The sequence below is a fragment of the Phaenicophaeus curvirostris genome, chromosome 7, assembly GCF_032191515.1.
Source record: "Phaenicophaeus curvirostris isolate KB17595 chromosome 7, BPBGC_Pcur_1.0, whole genome shotgun sequence".
NCBI lineage: Eukaryota > Metazoa > Chordata > Aves > Cuculiformes > Cuculidae > Phaenicophaeus > Phaenicophaeus curvirostris.
The window spans coordinates 12,254,861-12,282,687 of NC_091398.1; the positions used below are offsets into that span (position 1 = coordinate 12,254,861).

At 51.7% G+C, this 27,827-nt stretch overlaps 1 protein-coding gene across 1 annotated transcript; it reads left to right on the top strand.

Moving 5' to 3' along the window:
* Nucleotides 1-1,782: 1,782 nt before the first annotated feature.
* COL6A1 (collagen type VI alpha 1 chain) lies at nucleotides 1,783-27,827 on the top strand. The gene is made up of 35 exons (XM_069860910.1): nucleotides 1,783-2,048; nucleotides 2,850-2,979; nucleotides 4,835-5,035; nucleotides 5,358-5,517; nucleotides 5,719-5,841; nucleotides 5,933-5,953; nucleotides 6,174-6,194; nucleotides 6,272-6,316; nucleotides 6,594-6,647; nucleotides 7,439-7,483; nucleotides 7,580-7,606; nucleotides 7,962-7,988; nucleotides 8,090-8,134; nucleotides 8,380-8,433; nucleotides 9,197-9,259; nucleotides 9,680-9,742; nucleotides 9,914-9,967; nucleotides 10,056-10,091; nucleotides 10,271-10,333; nucleotides 13,148-13,210; nucleotides 17,148-17,210; nucleotides 17,677-17,739; nucleotides 18,224-18,274; nucleotides 18,359-18,394; nucleotides 18,877-18,939; nucleotides 19,384-19,449; nucleotides 20,264-20,299; nucleotides 20,641-20,677; nucleotides 21,529-21,537; nucleotides 22,367-22,500; nucleotides 23,561-23,670; nucleotides 23,983-24,166; nucleotides 24,383-24,557; nucleotides 24,976-25,005; nucleotides 25,796-27,827. Exons 1-35 carry the CDS (start codon nucleotides 1,949-1,951, stop codon nucleotides 26,404-26,406), a joined length of 3,063 nt encoding a protein of 1,020 aa, XP_069717011.1. The 5' UTR covers nucleotides 1,783-1,948; the 3' UTR covers nucleotides 26,407-27,827.

Consider the following 27,827-nt stretch of genomic DNA (forward strand, 5'->3'; position numbering starts at 1 on the left):
ATCTTCCACAGATGCATTGGCATGAAAAACAGTGCCTGTTGTGCTGTTTAGTTTATGAGGTTTCAGTTCAGCACAGACTTTTTTTTTTTTTTCCACTGGCTTTGGATGTTGTTTATCCAAAGAGCCATTATTCAATGCATCTTCCTCAACACTATGGACAGGTTCCTCCACTGATGTAATTTGTAATCAGCGGAGCTACAGGCTTCTTTTAGTGCTAACCGAAGACCTCAACTTGAGACAAGTTCCTAAAGCCTACGGCATTTTCTCCTAATCATTTGCACAAAGATACTGCCAGAGTAGCTGTGTGTGAGAGGCAGTGATGGAGGCAGCAGCTGGCCCTGCTGCAGGTCTCCTGCTGCTTTCATGCAACCGACATGTGTGCGAAACACGCTGGCTGGGTTGATGCTGTTGACTCTTTGTCCCTTGGAGCCGTCCTGGTCCTATGCACTTCCACAGGATGCTCTGCCTGTCTCAGATTAAGCTCCTCTCTGAGTTTCATGTCAGCTTTCAAAGACAAGGTGACTCCTTGGCCTGGACAACCCATCCATTTGCTGTTTAATGACAGCCTTTGCCATGTGTTGTGGGAGCAGGTTAGAGCTGCAGCTGCAGCAGGATCAGCTCCTAGGCATTTCACCTCTTTGCCTGGCAGCAATTAATTCTCCCACTATGATGAGGACTAGGCAGTGCTTGCCTAAGGAGGTGCAGGGATAGGACAAGGGACAATGGTTTCAAGCTGAAGAGGGGAGATTTAGATGAGATATTGGGAAGAAATTCTTCACTATGTGGGTAGTTAGGCACTGGCACATGTTGCCCAGAAGAGTCATGGATGCCCCATCCCTGGAGGTGTTCAAGACAAGGTTGAATGAGACTTTGAGCACCCTGATCCAGTGGAAGGTGTCCATGCCCATGGCATTGGGGCTGGAAATGGATGGTCATTAAGGTCCCTTCTGACACAAATCATTCTATAATTCTGAGCCTGAGGTAAGTTCCGTGGAACTCATCTCCAGTGCTGGCCACGGAGAGTGAAGGGTCTTGTAGGCCCTAGAGGTACCTTCCTTCTTGCTGTGGGGGTCCAGCTCTCCAGTGCTGCAGGTCTTCAGGCTGTCCTGCCAGCCTACAAGAAGATAAGATGCTCATCTACAGGCATCCCTAAAGGCTGGGGTCCCAATTTGGCATTATAGGCTTGACTGTTTTGCCCATCCTTGCTCCCTGCCTTGAGCAGGAGTTTATTATCAGTCTGTGGGGTCTCTGTGGGGCCTTCCTCAGCTTGCCCCTCAGTTTTCTGACTAGGTTGAGTAGAAAGCCCTGAAAGTCAGGAAGGAAGTCAGGAACCACTTTCTCCCAAATGTGGTTCCTCTATGGTGTCCCCATCGTGGGCGGTTGAGGAACAGCTCCAGCTCTGCCCTGTGGGGGAACTCTCCTGGTTATCAGGACAAGACAGGCCAGCTCTCATGCAGGTAGGGATGCAATTGGGATCCTGTCTCCCTGCCCCAGCTTTCTCGGCCCAGGAGCCAGGAGGGATCAGTCTGGCAGGTGTCCACAGTCTCCCTGCCCCACAGAGCAGGCTAGCCCCAAAGCGGGATATTGACGCTGGGCACTGACTACACCAGGGCTCCATGCATGAGGCTTGTGGAGACCCCAGGCACCAGTGGCCAGGCTGCCATCACAGGTATAGTGACATCCAGAAAAAGGGTAAGAAGAAATGCCTCATTCGTTTCTGACTCATAGCTGACAGCCCCTGATCCCTCCCTCTGTCTTTGGGCTGGAGAAGTCTCCTCCTCACCCTTACCCTCCTGCCTGCTCTTCCTCCGTCAGAAACCAAAGGGAAAGTGGTAAAAAATATCTTCGGCAACTCCTGCCCGTGGACTGTGGCTTCTCTCATCTGCTGGGTTTTCCTTCCCTGCTTTTCTTCTTCAATCCAGCTCGATGGTAATCTGAATCAAGAAAAATGAGGCTGCGAGACTTTCTACTCACTCTGCTGCTCCACGCCGGCTTCCTGGGGGGGGGCTCATGGGCTCAGCTTGCCACCCGGGTTGCAAGTGCTGAAGGTAAGCCCAGACTGCTTCCCAGCATGTTTTTCCTCCCTGGCATGAGCAGAGAAGTCCAGCTGCTGTTGTTTACCTTGGTGGACACCTCCACTGTTGCAACTTTGTTGGACATTTGGGGGAAGAGTTGTGTTTGCTGAGGAGAGCACTGTAGGATTAGAGAGGATCTGAAACACATACCCACTTTTAATAGTTGTTGGCTCTTTCTCCTTGGCTTTGTCTTGTCGGGTGTTAGCAGTAGCCCTGGGCTGCTGGAGAGGGGGTTAACAGCTGATACCCGATTTGTTTTTTGAAATATTTTGGATTTGGCACTGGCTGTTAAAGGGACATTTTCATTTTTGCTCCCCTCTACAATGTTTGTGCCAGAATGCGTCAGACAAATGTTACTTTCTCATTGCATCAATTGCTATCATATATAGGTTTTATTTTTTTAAGTGATTACTTCAGCTGCATGTTATTTTATACAGTAACTTGTATTGGTCTTGCAAAGTTATCCTTTGAATGTAAATGGGAAAAAATGTATAGGAAGCTGTAAAATGCCACAAAGTGATGTTTTCTGTATATGTGCTGAATCCGGCTAACCCTGATACCAAACCAGAAAAGAGCAACCGCACCCATGCGCGTGTGCTTGTGTGTCTCACATGGGGTTCAGATGCAAAAGCGACCACCTTCGTGCAGATCCTGGGAGCCAGCAAGTAGGGGAGCATGGCTGCAGACGTGCAGGCGGGCAGCATGGGGAGCCCAGGCTGGGGAGGCGATGCAGCAGGGCTGCCTGCCAACTCCTTCTTCTCTGCTTCTTCCCAGACTGCCCTGTGGACCTGTTCTTTGTCCTGGACACCTCAGAGAGTGTTGCCCTGAGGGTGAAGCCCTTTGGGGACCTGGTTGCCCAAGTGAAAGATTTCACCAACCGATTCATTGATAAGCTAACAAACAGGTACATCTTCTGGGGTTTTGTCTAGGCTGCTTTGGGAGTGGACCCTGGTGCTGGGTGGGATGCTGAGACTGCTCTGTGCATCCAACCAAGGATAGAGAGGAAGAAAGCAGGAATGCCAGGGAAGGAGGTGGAAGCATCTCCTCCCTCTCCCAATCCATGGCTGCCCTGTTTCTGCTTATCCATGCTGATGGTGGCAGCGTGCCTTTCACAGGGCAGCCTGCACCTGGCCCTAGGCAAAGCAAGGGCTTCCTGGAGCAGCAGATGTGGAGCCCCAACCCCACCACCTCCAGCTGGCCAGGTGGTTATTCTGTAGGGCCAAAGTGATGATGATCCCCATGCCACCAGCTGCTCAGGTCCAGGACAAACCAGGTGTTCAGGTGGCAGCAGGGCACCTCTGATGTTAAACCCAGTGCTCTTGGGCACCCTGTAGAGCAAACCCTCGTATCCCCCATCCTGCATCACTGAACTCAGCCTTGGGGGCACTTGTGGAGTGCGTTTTATCCACCCCACTGCCCAGCCCTTTGTCTGCCTCCTTGGCCCTCACCACTGCCAACCCAAGTCTGACTCTGGCTTTCCCAGGATGAGGGCACCCTGGGGCACCAGAGCTCCCAGATCCTGGAGGGGGTTGATGCTGGGAAGAGCTGGAGGCAAAGGCCGTGGCTCACCTGCTGGCTGGATCCAGGGATGCAAGAGAGCACCATGAGTCCTGGAGATGTGGGGAAATGTCATTGGGCCGTGTGTGCTGGTGCCCAGAGGGACACTGTGGGGATGTCGCAGTACTGTGGGAGCTGGAGGAGCAAGGCTTTCATCTCAAGGCAGGTGGGAAATGTTAGCAGCTCATCTACAGCTCATCAGGAAAACTACCTTACAAGACATTGAGTGACCACAAGTCTTGTGCTTCAGAAGAACTAGCCAGACCTCAATCAAAGCAGCATGACTCTCTCCTAAGCAAAGTGCTGAGCTTTGTCCAGAGCCCCTGCTGCATACAGAGAGAGATGGACCTCCTAAGCTGGTCCCAAACACCCCCGTGCCCACCCTGCCACTCTCTACCTGCTTTGAAGACGTCTCCCTGCAAGCCACCTCTGTGCATGTCGTGCTGCTAAGCACCCGCAGCATACAGAGGGTGGCTGGCAGAGTTGATGGCAAGGCAAATAGCAGCAGTGAGGTGGAGGGGAGAGCAGTAAGGCAATCACACAGGTGGTTTTGGGAAAGATCCTACTGGGCTGAGTGAAGATGAGCCTGGGGAAGTGAGGGAGCTGTTCAAACCCATCCCTTTGGAACTGGTCCCAGCATCCTGAAAGGACCCTAGCTGGGACACTGACCAAAACACAGGGAGCTGTGTGCCCTTGTCCCAGGGAGTGATAGGTACAGACTGTGTCAGCATATAGGATGGGGTTTCAACACACACTCATCCCTCTCTGCGTCAGAGAATCCTTCAGAGGGAGGCATCCATCTTTGGTTTTAACATACCCTGCAGTGGAAGAGTCACTGCAGTCCTGGGTGGGGTGTTTGGGCAGTTACCTGTCCTACACACACACACCTGGCTGTCTGCCTCAATATCTGCTGCTCAGCTCCAGCCACTGCAGCCTCATACCCCTTCAGGAAACCACTCTGCCAAACTGTCTGACTACTGTGGACACCCATCAGCTGTACCACTTTGTCCTTCACCTGCTGAACAAACTGCCCATGGCTGCACTTTGCAGATGAAACACATCCCAGCCTTGCAGGAGAACAGGGAGCCCCAGAAAAGCCCTGCAGAGGATGTGTGTTTTGCATGCTAGGCTGGTGCAAGCAGAGTGGAGGTGGCGGCAGGGCAATGATGGAGATGGTGAGGTGTCCTTGTGTGTGCACACAGGTACTACCGCTGTGACCGTAACCTCGTATGGAATGCCGGGGCACTGCACTACAGTGATGAAGTTGTGCTCATCAAGAGCCTCACCTCGATGCCCAGCGGCCAGAACGAGTTGAAGAATCAGGTCTCGTCTGTGAACTACATTGGGAAGGGCACCTACACTGACTGTGCCATAAAGCGAGGCATCGAGGAGCTGCTCATTGGGTAAGGCAGTAGGGCAAAGGCAGGTGAAGGAGGTGATGCTGGTGGTATGGTCATGGTGTTTGGAGGTTGGGAGCTTCTGGGTTAGGACATCCCTGTGCACCATACAGAGGTGTCCCCAGGGTGGGAGAGGAGGTCATCTAGGGAATAAATAGGCACGTAGGTGGCAGGTTGCTAGTGCTCTAGCTTTGCTGGGATGGGCCATGCCCTGACCATAGGCTGGGGCACTGCTTGAGCTGAGCGTCCAGAGGTACCCAAGCCATTCCTCTCCAGATACCTCTGTTAAGTCCTTGCAACGTTAAATCCTGTATTTAAACCCTTGCAGTGGCTCACATCATAAGGAGAATAAATACCTGATCGTGGTGACTGATGGACATCCCTTGGAAGGGTACAAGGAGCCTTGCGGAGGTCTGGACGACGCTGCCAATGAAGCCAAACATTTGGGGATCAAAGTGTTCTCTGTTGCCATCTCCCCCAACCACCTGGTAGGGACTACGCAGCAGGGATGCTCCCTGCAGGGGTCCCAAGTGGGGCCACAAGACCCTCAGCACAGCAAAGGAGTCTCTGAGTGCCCTCCAGAGCCCTTCCCTGGAGGGAGGACGCAGACCCCCAGGGTGATCTCTGAGGATGGGTCCTGCATGGGTGCCAACAGGACTCACTCTGCCCTCCCCACCTCCCAACCCTAGGACCAGCGGCTCAACATCATTGCCACGGACCATGCCTACCGCCGCAACTTCACTGCCACCAGCCTGAAGCCAACCCGGGAGCTCGATGTGGAAGAAACCATCAACACCATCATTGACATGATTGTAAGCACTGCATGCCCTCTCCCAGACCTGCCCCTTCCCTGAGCATACCTGTCTCTCTCAAAGCCCTTCTCTTTGCTTTCTTGTCTTGCAGAAAGTTAACACAGAGCAGTCGGTGAGTGTGTCCTGGAGCCCCAACCCCCCGGCCCGATCCTGTGCCTGACCCTCTCCCCTGTGGGTCATCCACTGCTAAGCAGGGGCTTGGTGGCACAGTCCTGCCCTGCAGGCACTCCCCACCTCGCACATGCCATCCTTGCCAGCTCCCCTCAGGCAGGAGGCAGCCTGGTCCTGGTGTTGCCCACTGCCTCTAATGTTTTCTCCTTCTCTCCGGGCAGTGCTGCTCCTTCGAGTGCCAGGTGAGTCAGGCATTTCAGATCCTCTGTCCCCAGGCTGTGCCTTGGTGCCTTGTCTAACCCATACCTCTCTCCTGCAGCCTCCCCGAGGGCTCCCCGGACCTCCTGGTGACCCAGGCAATGAGGTGAGGGACCAGCTGTGGCCATGCTGTGAGACTGGGGCAGTGGAATGGGCACACCTGGGATGCTGAAAGGCCAGTGGGGCACAAGGTCCTCAGCACCCCACCACTGCCCCACAGAGAGGTGGATGAGGACCCACACCATGCTCCCAAGCAGCTGGCGTCATCTGTTCCCCATGTTCATGGAGCATTGCTGCTCCCACCCTCCCTGCTCTCCTTTCAACACATTGTTGTTCTGTTCCTGGGGACGATGAGCTAACTTTATTTCTGTCCTGTATTGCAGGGAGAAAGAGGCAAGCCAGGTCTTCCTGGCCAGAAAGGAGAGGCTGGAGACCCAGTAAGTAAAGAATCAGCCCTGGTGTCTGTGCTGAGGCTATTTTTTTGGCCACTTCTGGCCAGACCTCTCTGATGTATCCTTACTAGCCCTTGCCCCTGTATCACCTCATTTCCATTGGGTAGTCAGTGGAGTCATGGCCAGCTGTCCCCTTCTGCAGCCATTCTGCCGAGCAGCGAGGTGGCCTCCTCCACTTTTGCTACAAGGCTTCCTTGTTCCTCACCCAAAATAGCCATTCCTCCTGGAGGGCACATCTCTGACTCATGTATGCCAGCCCAGGGGTGGACTCCGGGCTCCCTCCCGTGTCCTCTGACATGACAAGCATAGCAGTGTTATAGGGAAACCTTTGGTACATAATGAGCTAACAGAATGAGGAAACTATTTCCCGCCTCCTCCTGTTTTTTCTACTTTACACTTATTTTTGGGAGGTGCAATTCTTCCACACAGGTGAGTGTGCAGTTACTAATCTTGAGTATTCCCAATTTAGAAACCCCGTTTTTCCTTCCCAAGAGATTTCTGCCTTTCCCTTTCATCCCAGACGATATGTCCCCAAGTGCACCATTTCCCTCACCTCAGGAAAGGCTGGAGATGGTGGAGGCAGATCCCTTCTGCCCTCCACAATGATTTCATGCTCCCAGACTGAACAAACAAGGAATGGAGCTACAGGAAAACCTCCTGTGGTTGGGTATGGCACTTGGGACCTGAGCTCTACACCAAAAGCCTGAGGGAAACTGCCCCAGGGTGATGGTGGTGACCGTATTTGCCTCTGTAACACCATGTTTTCTGTCTTCTAGGGCAGACCAGGGGACATGGGACCTGTCGGCTACCAAGGAATGAAGGTGTGTGGGGCTGCAGACATGGTTTCTAGGTGGGCTACAGGCTTTCTGGTACAAGTGTTTTCATTCTTCCATTTTCCTTTCTCCTTTAATTTCTAGGGTGACAAAGGAAGTCGAGGAGAAAAGGTGAGGACTGCTGGTGAAGATCCCCTGTGTCCCCCTGCTTGGTGATCTGAAGCTGCCCCTGCAGCTGCATGGTGTTGGGGTCTGGTACATGCCCACACATCCATCACTCCTGCCATCACTGCTCATGCCAGGACTGGGGATCCGACTGGATCAGCCAGCTTGCAGCTGACACAGCCTGAGGGATCAAGCAAGCACCGTGCAGTGAGCGCAGTCAGGCAGAATAGAAGAGACCATCAATGTGCAGGGGCAGTGAATGCCAGCACCCTCAGATTGAGCTGAAGTGGGGACCGCAAGGCAATAGGGGAATGGATCTGCTCTGCACAGGGGGCTAACATCTCTCTCCTTCCCTTTTCAGGGCTCGAGAGGAGCCAAAGGAGCCAAGGTCAGTCTCTGTTTTTGCACTACTTATTTTTTCTGGTCAATGCCTGGGGGAAGATGGGTCTTTGGAAAACACTTCCTGATGATCCCTATTCTCCATTTCAGGGTGAGAAGGGCAGGCGTGGAATCGATGGCATTGATGGCGTGAAGGTAAATCTCTGCTCTGGAACACTTTGCTTAGCCCAAGGATGCTGGCTTTTACCCCTCCAAAACCATTGGGGGGTCTGGGAACTAAGCCATTGTACCCTGCAGGGCAGTGGGGCTCCCTCCCTGCAGGACCATCCACCTGCAAGCCAGGGACAGGACCGGGATGTCCATTTCAGGGCCCTGGAATGATGGATGGGATCTTCCCATGGGCACTGTTCACAGAGACCCCTGCTTTTTCTGTCTGACAGGGTGAAGCTGGATACCCTGGGTTACCTGGCTGCAAAGGCTCACCTGGATTTGACGTACGTACCCTGTGGATGCCTCTTGAATGCAAATGAACCAGTGCCAGTGCAGCAGGTCTGCCGTGATAGGGCGTGGAAACCGGGAGCCATCCATGCAGGATGGAGTTGCTGCACTTGGAAATATGCCTCTAGAGATGCAATGCTGTTCTCAGCCATGGCACCTTGGGGGTGTCCCCAGGGCAGTCTGCCTTCTCCTTGCCTGGAAGCTGTCCCGCATTGCATGGAGCTGCCTATGAAGCCGCACACTCAGGCAGCGTTTGTCTGGAGGCTGTTAAGCACAAGGAAGTCAGCAAAGAAGAGCTCAGTGCCAAGTGGGCAAACCCAAGATTAACCGGTTTCAGCCTGCTGTGATTGGCCACCCAGAAAATGTTGGAGATTTTGAAGGCCTCTAGAAAAAGTTATTCTGATATTGCATTTTTCCAGATTCCTTTTGTTTCCGTGCTCCCAGCATGACACGTCCGTGGTGGCACCAGTATTGCTGCAGTCCAGCCAGAGCAGTCCAGCAATCACCTTTTCTGCCATTTCCCTCTAAGCTGTAGAAATACATTCAGTTTTGCAGTGTTTCAGCAACGTGGCCACAGGGCTGCTTGCACAGCTCCATGGTGCAAGAGCACCACACCATCCCTGCATTGCTCCTGAGTGCACATCCCTCACCACTGAGGAGCTGCAGGCCAAGCTGTTAGAATGCTTGGTCCATGCTTGATTTCCCACAGATAGTTTTACTGATGTGGCTTTTCAGTGATGTTGCCTTTATTTTCAACAGGGAGCTCAAGGCCCACCTGGACCGAAAGGAGATCCTGGTGCTTATGGACCCAAGGGAGGAAAGGTGAGCCACTCTGCCCAACCCCATGCAGAAGAAGGGATGCTTGCACCCTTCTCCTTCAGACAGGAGAGGTGGTGACTGACTCCTCACTGGCTTCTTGCACTGATTGAGGCAAGCCTGTGCTAGAGGATGCTGCCCATCTCCCACAGTAAGATGGTTGGTGTGACTCGCAGTATGCCTAATGTCAGCAGGTGCCCATGAGCCTGGTATGAGCATCGCTGAGATATTAGGGGGCTGCTGTGAAAAGATAGCTCACATTGGGCGGGTGAAGTAGGGTGAGATCTGCTGGGGATTGGGAGAGACCACAACCCAGAAAGGGGCTCAGAGTACACTGGGGTTCCTGATGGCCTCTGCGCCATGGGAGCTGAAATCCACCACTGCAGTCCTGATGCAGTCCTGACAGTGCCTTGTGTTCTTGCAAAGGGCGAGCCTGGGGATGATGGAAAACCTGGACGACAAGGGATTCCCGGCAGCCCTGGAGAGAAGGTGGGTGCAACACCTATCCATGATCATCCTCTGCCCTCTTTGAGAGGGAGACGTCCCCCAATACAGCGTTTGCTTTGAAGCAGAGCTTACCAAGGCTCTGCAAGCATGCAGGGCTTTGCCCTGATTCCTGGTGACTTGTCTCATTTGCACCCTTGTGGCTTGCTCATGCAGGGCATGCCTGGTAACCCTGGTGAGCCTGGACCAGTGGGAGAGACAGGTGACGAAGTGAGTCCTTTGCCCATGCTTGTGATGCCCCCAGTGCATGCTTGCTGGTCATCCCTACTGCCTCACTGCCTCTGTTGTTTCTCCACAGGGTGCTCCAGGTGCAGATGGTCCTCCTGGAGAACGTGTAAGTGAGGGCACTGGCGCCGGGCACCGTGCCAGCAGGGCATGGGCAGGGGCTGGTACCCTGCAGAAGGACAAGAGGAGGAGGGCTGGGGGGAGCCCACTCAGAGGTGGACAACGAGGGAGGGTTTTGCTTCTTTTGGGAGCGCATCCTGATTTTGTGTTCCCATCACATTATTGCAGGGCAGCAATGGAGAAAGAGGCCCGCCGGGCTCACCGGGTGACCGTGGGCCAAGAGGAGAGCCGGTAACTGCATCCATGGAGCATCTTTCAGCATCTGCTTGCAAACAGGGTCATGCTTGGCAGCCAGGGACTAGAAATAGGTGCCCCGAGGCTACCTCCACCAGCCTGTGGGCCAGCAGGCAAGCTCAGTGGTGGTCTGTCATTGTCTCCCAGCAATCGCCCTTCATGCTAGCAGTTAATCACCAAACAGCCAAAACCCAGAGGAGACCATGGCCAAGCAGAGGTGGAGAGTGGTCAGCCCCTGCCTTGTGGCTGCAAAACCAGTTGATGGAGAGCAAAGGGGCAAGGTGTCCTCCTCTGGGGGCTCGGAGGCAGTGTGGGATACTGGTGGCACAGGAAGGAGAGCTTTAGCAGCAGGGCAGCATGTACGGGTGCAGACAGGAGGAGGAACACTCTTCCCTCCTTTTTTGGGTGGAAGTCACTAGGAAAGTATTTTTCCTCCCTGCCAGGAGTGAGTCACCAAGCATGAGTGTAGGAGGGACAAGCAGGAGCCCTCCACAGGCCGGGACAAACATGTGGCGAGTGACAGAGGTGCCACACACACCAGAGAGGGAGGACGGGCGCTGCTGCACAGGGTGGGGGTGGCAGGAGGCAGGACACCCAGCAGCAGCATCCCAGCGAGTGGCCAGCTGTGTCCCACCATTGCACTGCTCTTCCCCTGTCCCTGCAGTGAGGACAGCTAGTACCCACCAACAGGGCAGGGTGCAGGATAGGGGTCCACCCTGGGGAGGGGGCAGCTCTGGCAGGGGCTGCTAGCAGCCTCCCCTGTCCTGTTTACTGCGTGGGGAGCAGCAGCACCGCCGCACGTGGTGTGCGGGGCACATGTGCGTGGGATGAAGGCATGCCAGTGTCCTGGAGTTAAATTGTTCAGCAGATGATGGACTGCTTCCTTCCAAGTTTTAGTCCAAGCACGAGGCAGTGCAGCCTTGCCAGAAATGTCTCCACCAGTGCTCAGGGCCCATTGGAAGTTATGTTTTATATTTAATGTTTGGCTAAGACATCTGGAAGCTTCTAGCTTGCAAACAACAGCTTAGGTCACTAAGATTTCATCCACTTTCCTCTGAGTTTTAAGTCAGGTGTGACTGTTATGGGAAATTTCTGAACTCCTTCCCCATGGGCCAGGGGCTCCCTGGCCCCACATCCCAGGGCTTCAGGAAGAGCAGCACCTTGTGCAAAGATGCTCATCTTGCAGCCCGTGGTGCTGGTTAATCTTGAGAGTGACTTGTGTGAAAGGTGCAAAGCTCTGTGCTTAGCTGTCGTGCAACCCTCTGAGGAGTAATGCTTCACTTTGCAGTGGGGTGGGGAAGCTTTCTTCTGAATTGCCAGGAGCTTGCAGCAAGCCTTCGGGTGGCAGGGATGGGGCCCCATGCCTTCTGGTGCTTGTAACACCTCCCTGACCTGCTTGCTCCTGGCTGTGGATCTAGATGGGAAGGGTGCCCTGAAGCCAACCTGGATCCAGAAGACATGCTGCCCTGTTGGGACACAGGTCTGCTGGGCTGGTAGAAGGCTGTTACTGTTCACACTGGTCAAGTGAAAGTGGAACTGAGACATGTCCAGGCCTTGGGCATTTCCTCCTATTGGAGTTGTTGGGGTGCAAAAAAACTGTCAGCCCAGGTTTTCAAGGCTGTTCCAGACTGTCAGTTCTCTGCAAACAGCCCTAACCCAGCTCAGGGTACAGAGTGTTAGCGAAGGTGAGGGGAGAACATCGGCAGGGAGAGGTCAGGATGTCCCTCCCCACCTGCTGGCTCATTCCCTTGGAAATCCCTTTAGCTCAGCAGAGACAGCAAGCTGGAGGAAGAGGGGATGGAAGAAGGACCTCCCATACAAGACAGTCTGAGAGAGTTGGGGTTGTTCAGCCTAGAGAAGGCTCCGAGGAGACCTTAGAGCAGCCTTCCAGTATCCAAAGTGGGCTACAAGAAAGGTGGAGAGGGACTTTTTACAAAGACTTAGAGTGACAGGACTAGGGGGAATGGCTATAAACTGGAGAGGGGCAGATTTATACTAGACATTAGGAGGAAATTCTTCACAGTGAGAGTGGTGAGGCACTGGCACAGGTTGCCCAGGGAAGTTGTGGTTGCTTCATTCCTGGAGGTGTTCAAGCGAGGTTGGATGGAGCCTTGAGCAGCCTGATCCCGTGGGAGGTGTCCCTGCCTGTGGCAGGGGGGGTTGGAATTAAATGACCTTTAAGGTCCCCTGCAACTCAAACCATTCTATAATTCTAAGGATGCTGCTAACCTGGGGTTTCTGCCCACATATGAGGAAAGCCGCTTCTCTCCAAGCAGACTGCCCAGGGCAGATGCTGCTCTAGAAAAGCAGCCATGGTTAGAGAGTCTGGCTAGGAAGAGCCACTACACGGTTTAAGGAGCGAGGGCCAGGTCAGTGTATCTGTGAAAAGAGAGAGGGAGCACAGTGCCCATGGCTGGCTGCACCAGTAACATTACAAAGGTACATGCCAGCACAGTGAAGCAGGATGGGTCTCTCCAGGAATTCACTTTTTTGGCTAGAATACAGGCTGGAACACATCTCCTGGATGGAGGCAATCCTATCTTTCAGAAGGTCTTCCTTCTGAAGGGAAGGAAGGGCCATCTCTTTGCCTTCAAGGTGTCTACACTAGCCCATCTCTCTCTCCCCCAACACCTCTGAGAGTTTTCTATCCACCTCTTGAAACTGCCTTGAAAGACCCCCGGTTTGGATGACTGCATTTCTATCCAGTATATGCTACTGGTGCTGCATCCCTGCTCCCCACTGCATGCAGGGCCCTTTGCAAACTCCCCCTGCTCCCTTTAGGTTTCTCATGCTCTCTGTGTGCGTTTTCAGGGAGAGCCTGGACCGCCTGGTGACCAAGGGCGGGAAGGACCTCTTGGACCACCTGGCGACCAGGTAAGAGCTTGTTTTAACCTTCAGCATCCCAGGTGGAAGCAGTTGGGGCAGCGGGAAGAGTGGAGCTTAACTGATGCCACAGCATGTTGGGGAAAGTTCTCAATGTCTTCCAGAGCAGAGAGCAAAGCAGATGAAGAGGGGCAGGGATACCTTGGAGAACTCAGAATATGGACAGGGCTAAAAAAACGAAGGCTTAGGCTGAGGACAGAGCAACGTCTACACCGTTTCCCAATCCAGTGGAAACAGATGTCAACACATCTGACAGATCTGGAAACTGGCAAGCACGAGCTGCAGCAATGCACAAAATGTTCAGGCCTGGGTCCAGGCACTGCTCACCTCCTTCATGGGAGTCATTGAGACATCTTGTGTCCGTGAGGGTAGCCTGACAGGGCCCCAGCAGTGTCCCTGACACCCTTGGCATCAACAGACACAGACTGTCCCAAAGCCAGCGTTCCTCAAGTTTGCTTGCTGCAAGGTCTGGCCCTCCTGCTCTGGGTATGCTTGTCCTTGTGTGCCTCATGGAACAGTTTTCAGACCTCATAGTCTTCCTGAAGTGTAGAGCTGGCTACCTCCAGCCTGAGGAAGCCTTCTGTCCCCTGCACAATTAAAGCCTCTTTCTTCCCAAAGTCACAACCAGATCCCAGATGATAATGCTGGGTCTGGAGGTGCTGCTGGGTTACTCTTCCATGATGACAGCACTGATTGTAATGACCAACATGAGCAAGCACACTTTGAGATTGTCCTTGGATGGGGCTCTGTGGGACAACTCTGCTCCTACCCACCCCATCACAGTTTTGATGGAGCCTGAGGTACCGGGAAGTATTGAGGTAAACATGCTCACATTGGTGGAGGAGGATTTCCACAGGGGTTCACATGGAGAAGCATGGACACCAGCATGCAGACAAGATGAGACAGCTTTTGAAGTCTTTTAAGGTTGACCTAGTGTTCAAGAGCCCTCAAGAAGACCTGGAGTGCAGGAGAGGCATGAAAGGGCTGCTGTTGCATTCACATCATCTCCAGCATAGATGAATTCATGGCAGACTCACACCATGCTGCAGCTTAGGCACAGGCTATGCTTGTGCCAAGGCTGTGCTTGCCTGGCATCGGGCTTCCCTTGAGCCTGTCTCATGCTAGTGAAGATCACCAAATTCACATAGGAGGATTTGTCCAGATTCTACTCTCTGTAGCTGAGCTGATCTCCTACCACAGGCAAAGAGGGTCTGGCAGCACCCAGCTTGTTGGGCACTGCCATGGTGAGACGTGTTGCTTTGGGAGATGACCCTGGTGGGAAGGCAGCTCTTTGGATGCGTGTGTGAAATGGGTGTGTGTGTAAAGGACAACAGCACAGGAGAAAGGACTGGAGCTGCTCTTCATGTAGTAGATGCTCATTCCTGGTTCGAGGCAGGAGAAGAACTGTGTGGAAGAAGAGTTAAGGTAGAGGTTTGTTGCAAGCTTGTGAGCCAGAGCTATGCAAGCATGCTGGGGAGACTGCCTCCAGCCAGCCTTCACTGGTGGGGAGAAGGGCAAAAGAATGGCCTCCCTGCTGTCACTGAGTCCGTAAGACACTGTTCTTCCCTTCTGGGGAGCACTGAACTTGAGACAGAACCCTGTCAGAGAGGGAAACATTACAGCAGCAGCTCCAATGCCTCCCCAGACAAAAGGCTGCCTGGGAGCCTTCATCAGTCCAGGGAGATTTCAAAAGCAGTTGCAAAGAAAAGACAATTTTTCCATAAGCTGAGGAAGAATGCCTTTTCTCGGCCAAATAAAAATAAATGTTTAATTGGTCTTGGGCAAGAGAAGGGCTTGGGCAAGAGCAAGAGAAGGACTTTGGCAAACACAAGTGCCTTTTAAGCCACGTTATCTGCAAGCTCTGGCTCTTGGAACATATATCTTTTGGCAAGGGGACAGGGATTCCACTAACCTGGGACTACCTTTCATCCTCTTTCTATCTGAGGGAAGCTAAAGGTCAGCATGCTCTTTCTCTGATCCTCGTGGGCAGGTTTGGTGATCCCTCTCTCTTCCTGGCAATGGTACCCACCTTTCCTGCAGTTCTTATTGCACCCAGAAAGGTAGCGGACAGAGCTGCTAAAGATTTCCCAACCCAAAATTCTGCATATCCATAAACTCCTCTGAGGCTGCTAGGGAATTGCACTGTGTGCTACAGTGAGGCCATGTGCAAGCAGTGTGAGCCAAGAGTGCCATGGATCCAGCTTTGGCTGATGTAAGCGATCATGAGTTCCTGTTCCTCCTTCCCAGCTCTTTCTCTTCTGGGCTTTTGTGCAGAAATAAGGTCACATGTCTTTGAGCAGTTTCGTGCTCTGCACTGTGCTATGGAATTTTAAGTCCCCCTACACCCTCCTGTGTGCCTTTCTTTGAAAGAAGAGTGCATGTGGATGTTTAGCATCAGCATCCCATGGCCAGTGTTGGCTGAAGAGGAGCAAAGATGACAGCTGGAGAGGATTTCTACTTCCTCAGCTTTCAGGTGGTGAAAGAACAGCTGCAAAGCTGGGCTAGGCTAAGACTCCATGGTGAAACTGCTCCCAAAAAGCTCAGAGATGCTGACAATGAAGATAAAGAGGAAGCCTGGGCTGCTGTGGTGCTGAAGCCTAGGTACCATTGAGCAAGTACTGCCTTGTGCCTGCCAGGACACTGCAGTCACAGGGCTCATTGCAGGGAGCATTTAAAAGATTGAGAGTTTTGCGTTGGCATGACTCTTACCTGCAGCTGCAATGCTGGAAGGGGCAATTTGCCAAGTGATCACTACAGTTTGCTCTCTGCCTTCTCTCTGCCTACCCCTGTCATCTCCATTGCCTGGAAACCGGCTGCACCTCTAGCTCCATCTAAGATTCTGCATTGCTTGAGGATTTGGACCCACAGACAAGAGCATCATTACTCAATTGCTAGCCACCATCATGACCAGTCTTCTTGCAAGTAAACCCTCTCAAAAGCTGTTGGCACCAAGAAGAAGAGGGGTCGGGGAGGCTCCCCTGGACATCTACTGAAGCTCTTAGAGAAAAAAAAAATCACCCTACCACCTCCTCTCTCGTCCCTGAGTGTTTCTGGCAAGCCCTGCAGCCAATGGACCAAGTGGCTGCTGCCCAGATGGGACATGGCAGAGTGACAGCTCTGGTCCATTCCAGCACATGCTGCCAGGACTCTACAGCCTCCTGAGGACAGAAACTCCCCAGAGCCATGAATGGGCCTCTACCAGCCCAGCTGTGACACAGACCTGTCTGATCCCCCATGCATGCGGGCGGACGCTGTGGAGGGAGGTCTGTTTCATCTTCAGGGTGACAGGGTCCACCAAGGACCCTTCTCTGTCCTGAGGACACCCCATGTCATAGCTGATGCGATGCCACTATACAACCAGGATGTGCTTCACAGGTAGAAAACATCATCTCTGCATCCCTGGTCCTCTTCCCCATCATGTCCTCCGTCACCAGATCAAGGAGTGGAGGAGATGGATGGCTTCCAGGTTCTTGGAGGCTCTGCTTGGAAGCTGCTCACTCTCACAGCCTACCTACCACTGAAAGCACAGGGTGTTTAACCCACACTTGCGGTGTCATGCCTTGGCCCAGAAAGCTTCTTGGTCTGGCTCTTGCTTAGCATGGATCTCGCCAGGGCCACCTCTGACAGGGTTTACAGAGAAGGCAGGGCATAAGGAAGGATGGGGATCTGCAGCCTGTTCAGGCAGGAGAAGGCAGGGGATCATCAGAGGAGCCAGGCACTTCTCCTGAAGCATCTTCCCACCTACACTAACCCCTGTCAATAGGTCCTTTCTTGTGATGCTGGCTGAGGTGAGGTGACTCACCAATGGATGCAAGACATGAGGTAGCTGTTCCAACCACCACATCACAAAATGAAGGGACCAGCCCTTCAGGGCAGAGGCAGCACTGAGACAAAATCCTTTTTGTGAGAACTCTTTGTGTTTCCCTAGGGCGAGGCTGGACCCCCCGGACCCAAGGGCTACAGGGGAGATGACGGTGCCCGTGGCAATGAGGTCAGTGCTGCTTCATCACTGCATCTTCTATGGGGAGGGAGTTAAAGGAAGACCAGGAGACATTGTCCACAAATCCCACAGATCTTGGAAGCCCATGGTAGGTACAAACTCAGGTGGCAGCTTCCTGGCAGGAACACAGAGACGTTTTTCATGGGTCTGTAAGGCCATGGCTGCCTTTTTCCCCACTCCCAGAAGCTCCACTCACAGAGAGGGTATAGCCGCACACAAGGCATGTGGCTTCCCATAACAAAAGCTCGGGTAGCTTCTCTCCGAGGGCAGCCACCTGAATCTGCCAGCAGAGTTGATATCCAAGGCAGGAAGCAAGCAGAATCCAAAGCCTGGCTGCAGGCTTTGCATTTCTCTTGCATAAGCAAAACACCTCCCATGATGGTAGCCATTTGCCTCAGAAGGCATCATATTCCCAACTCAAAGAACGATGCTTCACCACTTCTTCTGCTTCTTCCAGGGCCCAAAGGGATTTGCTGGAGCACCAGGGCTACCTGGAGACCCTGGCCTGATGGGAGAAAGGGTGAGTGGTATTTGAAGGGATTGCATACAGCATGGAAGGGATGTACAACAGGTTGTTTGCACACAGCATGGTCCAACTCAGGAAGAAAAAAAAATTATGTTCCTACACAGCTGAGATATGCTGGGAAAATTTGCAAGCAGCCTGCTTTTTGAATCTGCGTCACACCTGCAGGCTCAAAGAGCTGTATTTTGGGATATGCTTTCCAGTACAGAGACCTGATACTTCCCAGTGTGTTCCCAGCCTGTGGCCATATCTCCAGTCTCTGAGAGGGACAGCATCACTCTCTTCTCCATGGCTGTGCAGGTCAAACACAAGGAAGATGACCTTTCTGCCTGCCTGCACTGCTGCCCAAGCCACCAGTCACATATTTTATTCACTAATATTTAGGGTGGAGATGGGCTGCCTAAGGAGGGAAGTTTCCTCCTGCCATGCTATCTAAGGTGTCTACCTTTAATTGTCTCAATATTTTGCCTTTCCTTTCCAGGGGGAGGATGGTCCTCCTGGGAATGGCACGATTGGATTCACAGGTGCCCCCGTAAGTTTTTTGTGTTGCTTTGAAACTGTAAGATCATTATTTCTGCTTATCTGTCCTAACTTGCTCCCTTACCTTTCTCTCCAGGGGCAGACAGGAGACAGAGGTGACCCTGGCATTAATGTAAGTGTGCTGCTTCCTCTTCTACCTGACAGGAATTTCCCTGGCTGGTGGTTTGGCTCGTAGAGCCTCTCCATCCGCTGCACGGTGAAATGGGCTTCCTCAAGCAGCCTGCACCTCCAAAGCCATCTATTCCTTCTGCCCGCCTTTCCCTGCACTGGATGCTTCTGGTGGAAGTGTCCTGCCTTGATACGCTGATAGTAACACCCAGAACAGCAGTCTGGGCTGAGCATTCTCTGATGTAGCCCCAGAGACTGAATGTGGGGTTGGAAGTGCCAGTCAGAGGGAAGGGCATGGTGCTATAACACTAAAAGCCACCTTAAAAGGTCTCTCTCTTGACAGAACCATAATTGGGTGCTAAGGAACCTACACACTGCTCTTTTCCCCTCTCCCAAGTCACCTCTCACAAAGTCACCACATGCCAGCTCAAACACCACACTAACAACAGCTGTCCATACAGGAGTCTCTTCTGTACTCTTTTTCAGGGAACGAAAGGGTATGTTGGTCCTAAAGGTGATGAAGGAGAGGCTGGAGACCCTGGCAATGATGTGAGTAACCTGTGTAAAGTTGAATAAGTTTTCTCTGTGAACAGGAGCTTTGGGCTGGATCTCTAACACTATCTTGCCTGTGGGTCAGAACCAATCAGACTTTCTAAGCTTGCAAGTGCCCTTTGCTGCTGAGCAGCATCTGGTGGCAAGGGGAGGTCTCCCCAGATGTTCATTGTGTCCTACGACTTATGGTCGGCAAAACTCCAGATCTGTTTGGTTGCAGTAGTTATCATCTCTGGTTTGTCCCTGTGCTGCACCACTGTCCCATGTAGGGGGTTTCCTAGTGTTCATCACAACCCTCCCAAGTCCTAACTCACTTGGTTGAGTACAGCAATCTGAGATGACACTTCTGTGGTTAAGAAGGTCTCAGCAGACATCAGGAGGGGAAGATGCTGCACCCTCACGCAAAGAAATTTGTGGATTTTTGTTTTGTTTTCATTCCAGAACCCAACCTCTGGCCCCAGGGGCATCAAAGGAGCAAAAGGCCACAGAGGACCGGAAGGCCGCCCAGTAAGTGAAGACCCTGACATGTTTTGCAACAAGGAGCACAGCATGCCAGGCTGATGGAGCTTCCGACAGCAGGGCAGACTTGCTGTGCTTGGCCCTACTCAAGTAGGAGCAAGGAAGTTTGAAAACCCACAGCTGCAGCCTGGAACACGTGTCTTTGAAATCATGTTCACCCCAAATCAGAACAGAAAATACAGGCGCTTGTGATTTTTCATCAGCAAAGCCTTCTCATATGATCAGGTTCAGTAAGGGTGAGCAGCCTTTCAGAGTGAACATCCAGAATTTGAAGTTGTTTCAGTTCATGTTGAGTCACCACTTGCTTATGTGGCCTCACATCGATCTGAAGGCTAGTGGAGGGGCATCTTCCAAGCAAATGATATCCATCCATCCATCCATCCATCCATCCATCCATCCATCCATCCATCCATCCGTCCGTCCGTCCGTCCGTCCATCCATCCATCCATCCCTCCCTCCCTTCCTCCCTCCCCCCCTTCCTCCCTCCCCCCCTGGGTACTGTGGAGGCAATGCCAAGCCATGTTGCACATGGTTTGTGTGCTCGCTGCCTGCAGCAAGAGCTGGCTTTCCTACTTCAGTGAGCATTGAAACACATGGAAGTAGATCTCCTTCCTCCCAGCCCCGTGCAGCCCCAGGGCACTGGGCAAGCAAGCTTGTGTTCAAAGCCTAGCGCAGGGGCCAGCAGCTGGGTAGCCAAGAGACTTTTCCAGACTCAGCATTACTTAGCAAACTACCAGCAGAGCTGGCTGTAGGTGTGACTGGCTGCTCGTGTAACTGCTCTCTCCACACTTCTGCTTTACAGGGACCACCAGGACCTGTGGGGCCTCCAGGGCCAGATGTGAGTAGGATGGGATCAGGGTGCTGCTTGCTTGGTCTGCACTTGCCTTGTCCCACATGACAGCTCCTGGGAGGGGGTTGATGCTGGAGGACCCTTGTGCCCCTGGGCTGGGTGGTGGCTGCTCCCTATCACTATTCTAGTGTGTGTCACTGGCCAGACTTCCTTCATGGTAGTCTGTCACCAGCCAGTCTCATCTGTAGCATGCCCCACTTGCATATCACTCATTTCCAAATCAGAACCTCCTCTGAGGGCTCAAAGCAGCAGCAGGGTTGTGGGCAGCACCTGGGAGCCAAGCAGCTGCCTTCACTGTTCTTCAAAGGTTTCTCCACTTCTTTTTTCAGGAATGTGAAATCTTGGACATCATCATGAAGATGTGCTGTGAGTATCCCTGTGCTGCTCCTCCCACCCTGCTCTGCCCCTTGAGGAGTCAGAGTTGGCTGCTTTTTCCCTGCCCCTCCCGAGAGTGGGGCCATCCCCAGGCAGCATGCAGAGGGATGCCACGGGCATCACTCCACTTCCATGAGTCGCAATCAAGTCAATAAGCTGGGACAGGGTTGCAAGATCTTCCCTATAGCTGGGACAGCAGCCAAAAAGAGACACATCTCTGGTGAGTTGCTGTCCCTTCTTTTGATACAGGGACTCCCAGATGGATCTCTAGAGCAGGTTGTGAAACTGTTTCACTTACGTGTGCTGGAGACTGGTTTGCTGTGTCTGCAAACCAGTCTGTCTCACGGGAATTGTGAGCAAAGCTGTGTAAAATCTTTGTGTGTACCATTTGACAATGTTTTTTTCTTAAATAGTGGAGCTTGACTTTCCCCCTTGGGAGAGGGAGGTTTGTTCTGGGGTGTCCTGCCATGGGGAACAACAGTGTGCATGTGTTGCAAAGGGTTCCTGGACCCCAGCCAGTAATGAAGTGCTGGAAGGTCACAGGGTATTTAGGAAACTGAGTTTGAGCTCCATGCCCTGGCAATTTACTTAATCCCTCCAGGATTAGCTTTTATTTTTGTTTAAATAAGAATGTACCAGCATGTGCAGAAACAGACCTCTGCAGCATACAGTGCTGCAGGTTGTGGCATCACAACCTGAAACAGGAAAAAAACTCCTTGAACTTGAATTGTCCAGATCAGGCATCTTTGGGCTTGCAGAAACACAGGCTTGCAGTCTACATTAGTGTATGACAAACTCTTATGTCCAGTATTTTAACATTCTCTTTCTCTCTCCTCCTCTAGCCTGCTGTGGTGAGTGATAGTTGGCCAAGATGCTCTGCATACCTGTGCTACTCCTTCTCTTTGCTTGAGCCCCTCCTTTTCCCTGTTCCCTGCTTTCTGCTATGTTGATGTGCTGAGAACCCAAGAGGGAGACTGAGCATGCATGAGGCAGGGGAGGGCAGGGAGCTCTCCCTGAGGTTGCTGTGCAGATTCGGATGCTGCTGTGGCTGGGTCCTACAAGTGGAAAACTGCTGTGAAGGTGCTTTGTGCCAGCAAAGTGCAGGCAGATTTTCTCCACCCTTTTTGCAGTTGAAAAGGACATCAGTTTAGGGCATGCTGTGGATCCAGCGATGTCCTCCTCCCTCCAAATCCTGCACTAGTCTGCAGAAAAATGTACGATTTTTTGTCCTCTGATGCTGTCCCTATGAGTTGGGTTTGCAGTCCAAAAGCTTGAAGAAAGAGCCAAGGGCACTTGAGAAAGAGGGCAGCACGCTGAGTCAGCCACATCCTGCCCACCAGTGTCACCTCTGTCTTCCTGGGTTGGGTGAATAGAAGAAGTGAGAAGGCTTATGAGGAAATGGATTTTGGAATAATCACTGGGTGTTTTATGGGTACTCACTGCTTGGAAATGCTACGTGTCTTGTAAGGGGCACTGAGCAAAATGCAAATACTTTCAGATCTCCTACGCAGCTGTTTTTCCACTTTATTTTACACCACGCTTTGTGGCTAGATAGAGTATAGGCACGCAATCAGGACTAATAACTGCTTCCTTGGGCATGCCTCCTTGCAAAGTGTGCTGCTATGAGCAAGCTGCTCAAACAGAAAACACAAACACCTCCACTCCTGTGCCCTGCTGCAGAGTGCACCTGTGGTCCTGTCGACCTCCTCTTTGTGTTGGACAGCTCAGAGAGCATCGGTCTGCAGAACTTCCAGATTGCTAAGGACTTCATCATCAAAGTCATTGACCGCCTGAGCAAGGATGAGCGTGTGAAGGTGAGATTTCCATCGGGTGCTAGGAGACGCTTGTGTGCACTCACTTCTTTTTCACTGTGAGAATAAAAACGAGGAGATGCCTCCACTACACAAGAAACTCCACAAGGCTTTCCTTCAAGTACATAACCAGGGTGGGTTTTTATTCCTCTCAGATTCATAAAGTGCTGGAGATGACACAGCAGTGTGCTATGCCAACATATAGGCATTTCACTCTTTAAGTGTGAAGGGACTCCTCTTCCATGTCCCAGCTGATTAAGTATTTGCCTGATCAATCAGTCTTTCAGTCTCTTCTTTGTCCTGATGAGCATTTTGAGTGGCTGGAGTAGATGGCACGAGTGGTATTGCAGCTTCCCCTATCTCCCTGATGGCCAGACCCCAGGCACTCTTGTCTGCCCACAAGCTTGAGTATAGGTTGCCAGTTAAGCACACTACTAAAAAGAACCTTCACAGCCCAAAACAGCAATGTTGTCCCAGTAGCAAGTCTTTCAGTTTGAAGAGGGACACAGATGCTTGTGCCCCCAACTCTTCCCTGGTAACCCACTGTGTATGGGAAATTTCACTTACCTCAGTGATTTGGAAGAGATGTTTGGGATGAAGCCTTTCCTTAAGGTATAATCAGTCACATCTGTAGCACATGGACTGTGAAGCCACGACAACCTGCCTTTGGATCCTCCTGTAGTCATGCATGGATCTCTTTAGTTGGCAAAGAGCTGGTAAAAAGTCTGAAAGGCTATAGCTGGGCAGCAAAACCACTGTATTTGAAGAAAACCTGAAGTTTTGAAGAAAGATTCTTCCTGGCCACCCACCATGGCCAGTGGCTTGTGTTGAGACAACTGAGCTGGGAAACTTGGATATGGGTCTTGATTCATTGACTCGTTCACCAAATTGGTCCCCATGTGTATCCACTTCTACTGGAGCTCCTTCTGCCAGGAATAAGGCAGAGGAGAGGTGACAGTGCCTGCCACGAAGGTATTCAGTACGAAACTACTGGTAGGATTTCTGAGCTCTCCAGGGCCCCTGGAAGTATCTGGCCCTAACTCACTCCTGCTTTTTCCAACAGTTTGAAGCTGGGGAGTCCCGCGTGGGCGTTGTGCAGTACAGTCATGACAACACACAGGAGCTGGTGGCCATGGGGGATGCCAACATAGACAACATCGGGGCACTCAAACAGTAAGTCTGTGGGGTCTTGGTACATCATGCACAAATCTGACCCAGACACACCTACCTACTTCCCTCCAGCCTTCTATCTGCAGGCAAGCAGCTCCTGCAACTGCAAGGATGCTAAAAGTTCTTTAGTGGAAAGCTGTGGTTGGTGGCATTGTAGGTGGTGCTGAGGCCAAGGAACCTGCCGGTTTTTCACGCAAGGCGCACTACAGGGGGGGTGCCCTGCGTTGCAAGCATGTCAGTGGGATACATGTTCTCAGGGGCTCCTTCAAATCCATTGGCCAGGGCTTACAGGCTCACTGGTGTCTGTGCTTGCAGGGCAGTCAAGAACCTGAAATGGATAGCTGGGGGCACCTACACTGGAGAAGCCCTGCAGTTCACTAAGGAAAACCTGCTGCGGAGATTCACCTCTGACAAGCGAGTAGCTATCGTCATTACAGATGGACGATCTGACACACTGCGGGACCCTACCCCGCTCAACTCTCTGTGCGATGTCACCCCGGTAAGAGCACAGGGGAAGCACCCTGTCTGCAGGGGACCACCACGCAGCAGCTGTGCATCAGAGTAGTGCAAGTTCTCTGGGGGTCTCCATGTTTCTGCTACCCAAGGCTAGGGCAAGCGGCACAGTAGAAGCACTCTTATGAAGTGACAGGTGCTCCCATTTATGAATGCATTAGATGATGAATGCATCAGGTGATGGATTCAAACTTCCCTGCAGGTGGTTTCCCTTGGCATAGGAGATATTTTCCGGAACCCTCCAAATCCAGATCACCTGAATGACATAGCTTGTTTAAGCAGACCAACAAGGCCAGGACTATCCATTCAAAGGGACAACTATGCTGAGCTCCTGGATGACACTTTCTTGCAGAACATCACCTCGTACGTCTGCCAAGGTATGTAAAAGTTTGGCAATAAGGAAGGTAGTAAAGATTACCTCAGCTAAAGGGTGAATAATGCAGACTGCCTTCCCTGGCTTCCCTTATTCATGCTTTTAAGCAGGCGTTGAGGAAAGAGAACAACATTCAAGATTTAGTAAAATAAGGGACAGGGACATCTCATGTCTAAGAAAATTTTACAGCTGGGTCCAAGTCCTCTCCTGCTGTAGGACATCTCTGTCCACAGCATTGTGTTAAGCAAGCACCTCTACACTTTCTAGTGCACATTTATAGTTTTTGCACAGCACCTTGCATGATGTGGCTGTGACCAAGATGACTGTTTGTCCCCACTGTGGCTCCATGGAAAGCTGTTCTGTAGGAGCAGTGATTTCCCTGAACGAGCCAGTAATGTTACTCTCTCTAATTTTCTTAACAGAGAAGAAATGTCCAGACTACACCTGCCCGAGTGAGTATTGACTCCTTGTGCCACCTGAAAGGGTTGTGGGTACCGTGGTGGGGGAAGTGGGAGTTTGCATTTGTGGGAATGCATAGCTTAGAGACCTCTTACAACATGGAGTCTCCTGGACTGGAGAAGTGAGCAAGCCTTGCTAGATGCTCACAGAGTCTCTCACAAACTCACAGCCCAAAGAACCTGGGGAAAAAAAAAGCCTAGAAAGTTGGGGGTTTGGCCCCACAAATCTAGAAAGGAGGTTGTGCCAGACTGAGCCCTTGCAGTCTTCAGCTGAGGCAAGCAGTGAGATCAATCACTATGTGGTGATGAGGGCAAAAATCAGCACTGTGCAGAGATATTTGAGAAAGGTCTTTCAATAGTAAGTACAGGGATGAATTTATTCAGTACACCTCCAGACCAGAAATGTATACAATCCTCAGACTCATCATGGCAAGATGTGAACCCTGGGAGACGAAGTGGCTCCCCAGACATGCAAGGATGGTATAAGTCAAGGAAAATATGCACTGTATTTAGGCAACAAGAGTCACTAGATTATCTAAGCCAGATAAGTACCTGGGAATGCAGCCTGTTGTAACCAAATACAAGAAGAAATGACAAGTAAAAAGACAAGTGTAAGACAGCACTGGAGTAGAATAAGCCAAGCTAGCAAGTACCCAGAGACTGAGCATTTGCCCAAGTTTGGCAAGGTAGGAAGCCTGTGAGACAGCTGATGAAATCTCTGGCTTTTTGTGGAAGAGGCAGGAGGAGAAACACAACATAATGAGCCCTGGGCCTTTCCTTGCAGTCACCTTCACTGAGCCAGCAGACATCATGCTGTTGGTGGACAGCTCCACCAGTGTGGGGAGCAAGAACTTTGAGACCACAAAGAAGTTCGTGAAGCGGTTGGCGGAGCGGTTCCTGGAGGCTGGCAAGCCTGCCGATGACTTTGTGCGTGTCTCAGTGGTCCAGTACAGTGGCAAGAATCAGCAGAAAGTGGAAGCTCAGTTCCAGTACAACTACACGGTCATTGCCAAAGCCATCGACAACATGGAATTCATTAACGATGCCACAGACATCAATGCTGCGCTGCGGTACATCACAGCACTGTACCAGCGGTCTGCCCGTGGTAATGCGAAGAAGAGGGTGTTGGTGTTTTCTGATGGCAACTCTCAAGGCATCACTGCAAGGGCTATTGAGAGGGCTGTGCAGGAGGCTCAGCAGGTTGGCATTGAGATCTATGTTCTGGCAGTGGGCAGCCAAGCCAATGAGCCAAACATTCGTGTCCTGGTCACAGGGAAGAGTGCAGACTACGATGTGGTCTATGGGGAGCAACACCTCTTCCGTGTGCCTGACTATACCTCCCTGCTGCGTGGTGTCTTCTACCAAACTGTCTCCAGGAAAATAGCTGTTGATTGAGCACCTGGGTGGGTTTCTGCCAAGGCCATGCCTACTTCTGTCTCATCTAAAAATGAAAACCAACAAACCAAAAAGAGATTAACAGTATTCTTGACCAACCCGAGGAATTTGCATGTATGCAGACAGCCACACTACCACAGCCTGGCTGTGCGTCATTCTCCCCCTTCTTCCCCTGCTTCATCATCTGCATCTGTGCTCTCTCAGCCTCAAACCTCCCCCCCCCACAGCAGGCAAACACAAGCACACCTAGTAATAACCTGCCAGAATACCAATAGCAACCTCATCCCGCTGGTTTTGCCAAGAAATAATCAAGATGAGGAATTTTGTACCACTAAGGACTAGCCTGGTCTCATAAGGCTGATTAAGGCTCTTTTCAGATACAGGGTTCTTTTGTTCATTTGCTTCTTTCATTCACACATCAGCTGAGCCCTTGCCCATCTCACAATGGTCCTAACCCAATCCTGTGCTTCAAATGCTTCAAATTCAACACTTCAGCATATTTGAGAAGGGATCATTGTCATGGCTGGCAAGTTTGGTTCATATCTCCCATGCTTGGCAGGGAGGGCTGGACTTCCATTATTCAAGCTGGGTGGAAGCCTCTCTGTCCTTGTGACATGTAATAGGGCAGGGACTTCCCAGGGCTGAGCTGGTGGTGGTGGGTGGTGGAGCATCCCTCAGCATTGACACTGCCATTTAGGGCAGGAGGGCTGGGCACTGACCAAACAAAAGATGTACAGCAGCTGTTGGGGAGGGGAGAAACCCTAGAAGCAGCTACATAACTGCACTCCTTCACTACTCATTTTCATGGTCCTACAATGAAACCAGGAACCTCATGAATAACCTGATGACTTGTGTTATTATACAAGCTCCATTCTGGAAAATCTCTCTGAGCCCAGTTAGCAGGATTTTTTTTTAATATTTTTTTTTTCAAAAGCACCAAGCTGTCTAATTCCCAGTGAGCTCTCTGGGTGTGCTGTTTCTATAAGACCATCTCAGAGTTAGTCACCTGGGCCCCAGGGAAACCCACTGATCATACTATTAGGGCCTCATCCACAGCCCAGAGAAGTCAAGGGAAAGGCTGACATTATCTGCCAGGGTCTTTGACTCATGCCCTACGGATATACTGTCAAAGGTGCTATCACTATGTGGGTGATATGGGCCCTTGGTGTTTACACAGTTGTTTCCAGGACCACGCTGAAGATGTGGTTTGGCTGGGTGAGATTTTGTTTCAGTGCTTCCATTGGTGCTCTTACTATGAATTCATGCTCTTCCAAGAAAGCAACAGTGATTGCCAGGTATCGGTGTCCCAAACTCTTTACTTTGTATCCAAAACCCCATTGTAAGAGTTAGCTTTATTTTATGCCTGTGATCTACTAGAATTGTCCACTTTGGAAATTTGTCAAATAAATTGTTTTCCACAA

What these genes read in the sequence shown, in the direction of transcription:
- COL6A1 (XM_069860910.1), top strand. Translation starts at nt 1,949, where the DNA reads ATGAGGCTGCGAGACTTTCTACTCACTCTGCTGCTCCACGCCGGCTTC. An exon ending in ATGGACCCAAGGGAGGAAAG is followed by an intron (nt 9,260 to 9,679) that starts GTGAGCCACTCT and finishes GTTCTTGCAAAG; the next exon opens with GGCGAGCCTGGGGATGATGG. An exon ending in CTGGAGACCCTGGCAATGAT is followed by an intron (nt 18,940 to 19,383) that starts GTGAGTAACCTG and finishes TTTTCATTCCAG; the next exon opens with AACCCAACCTCTGGCCCCAG.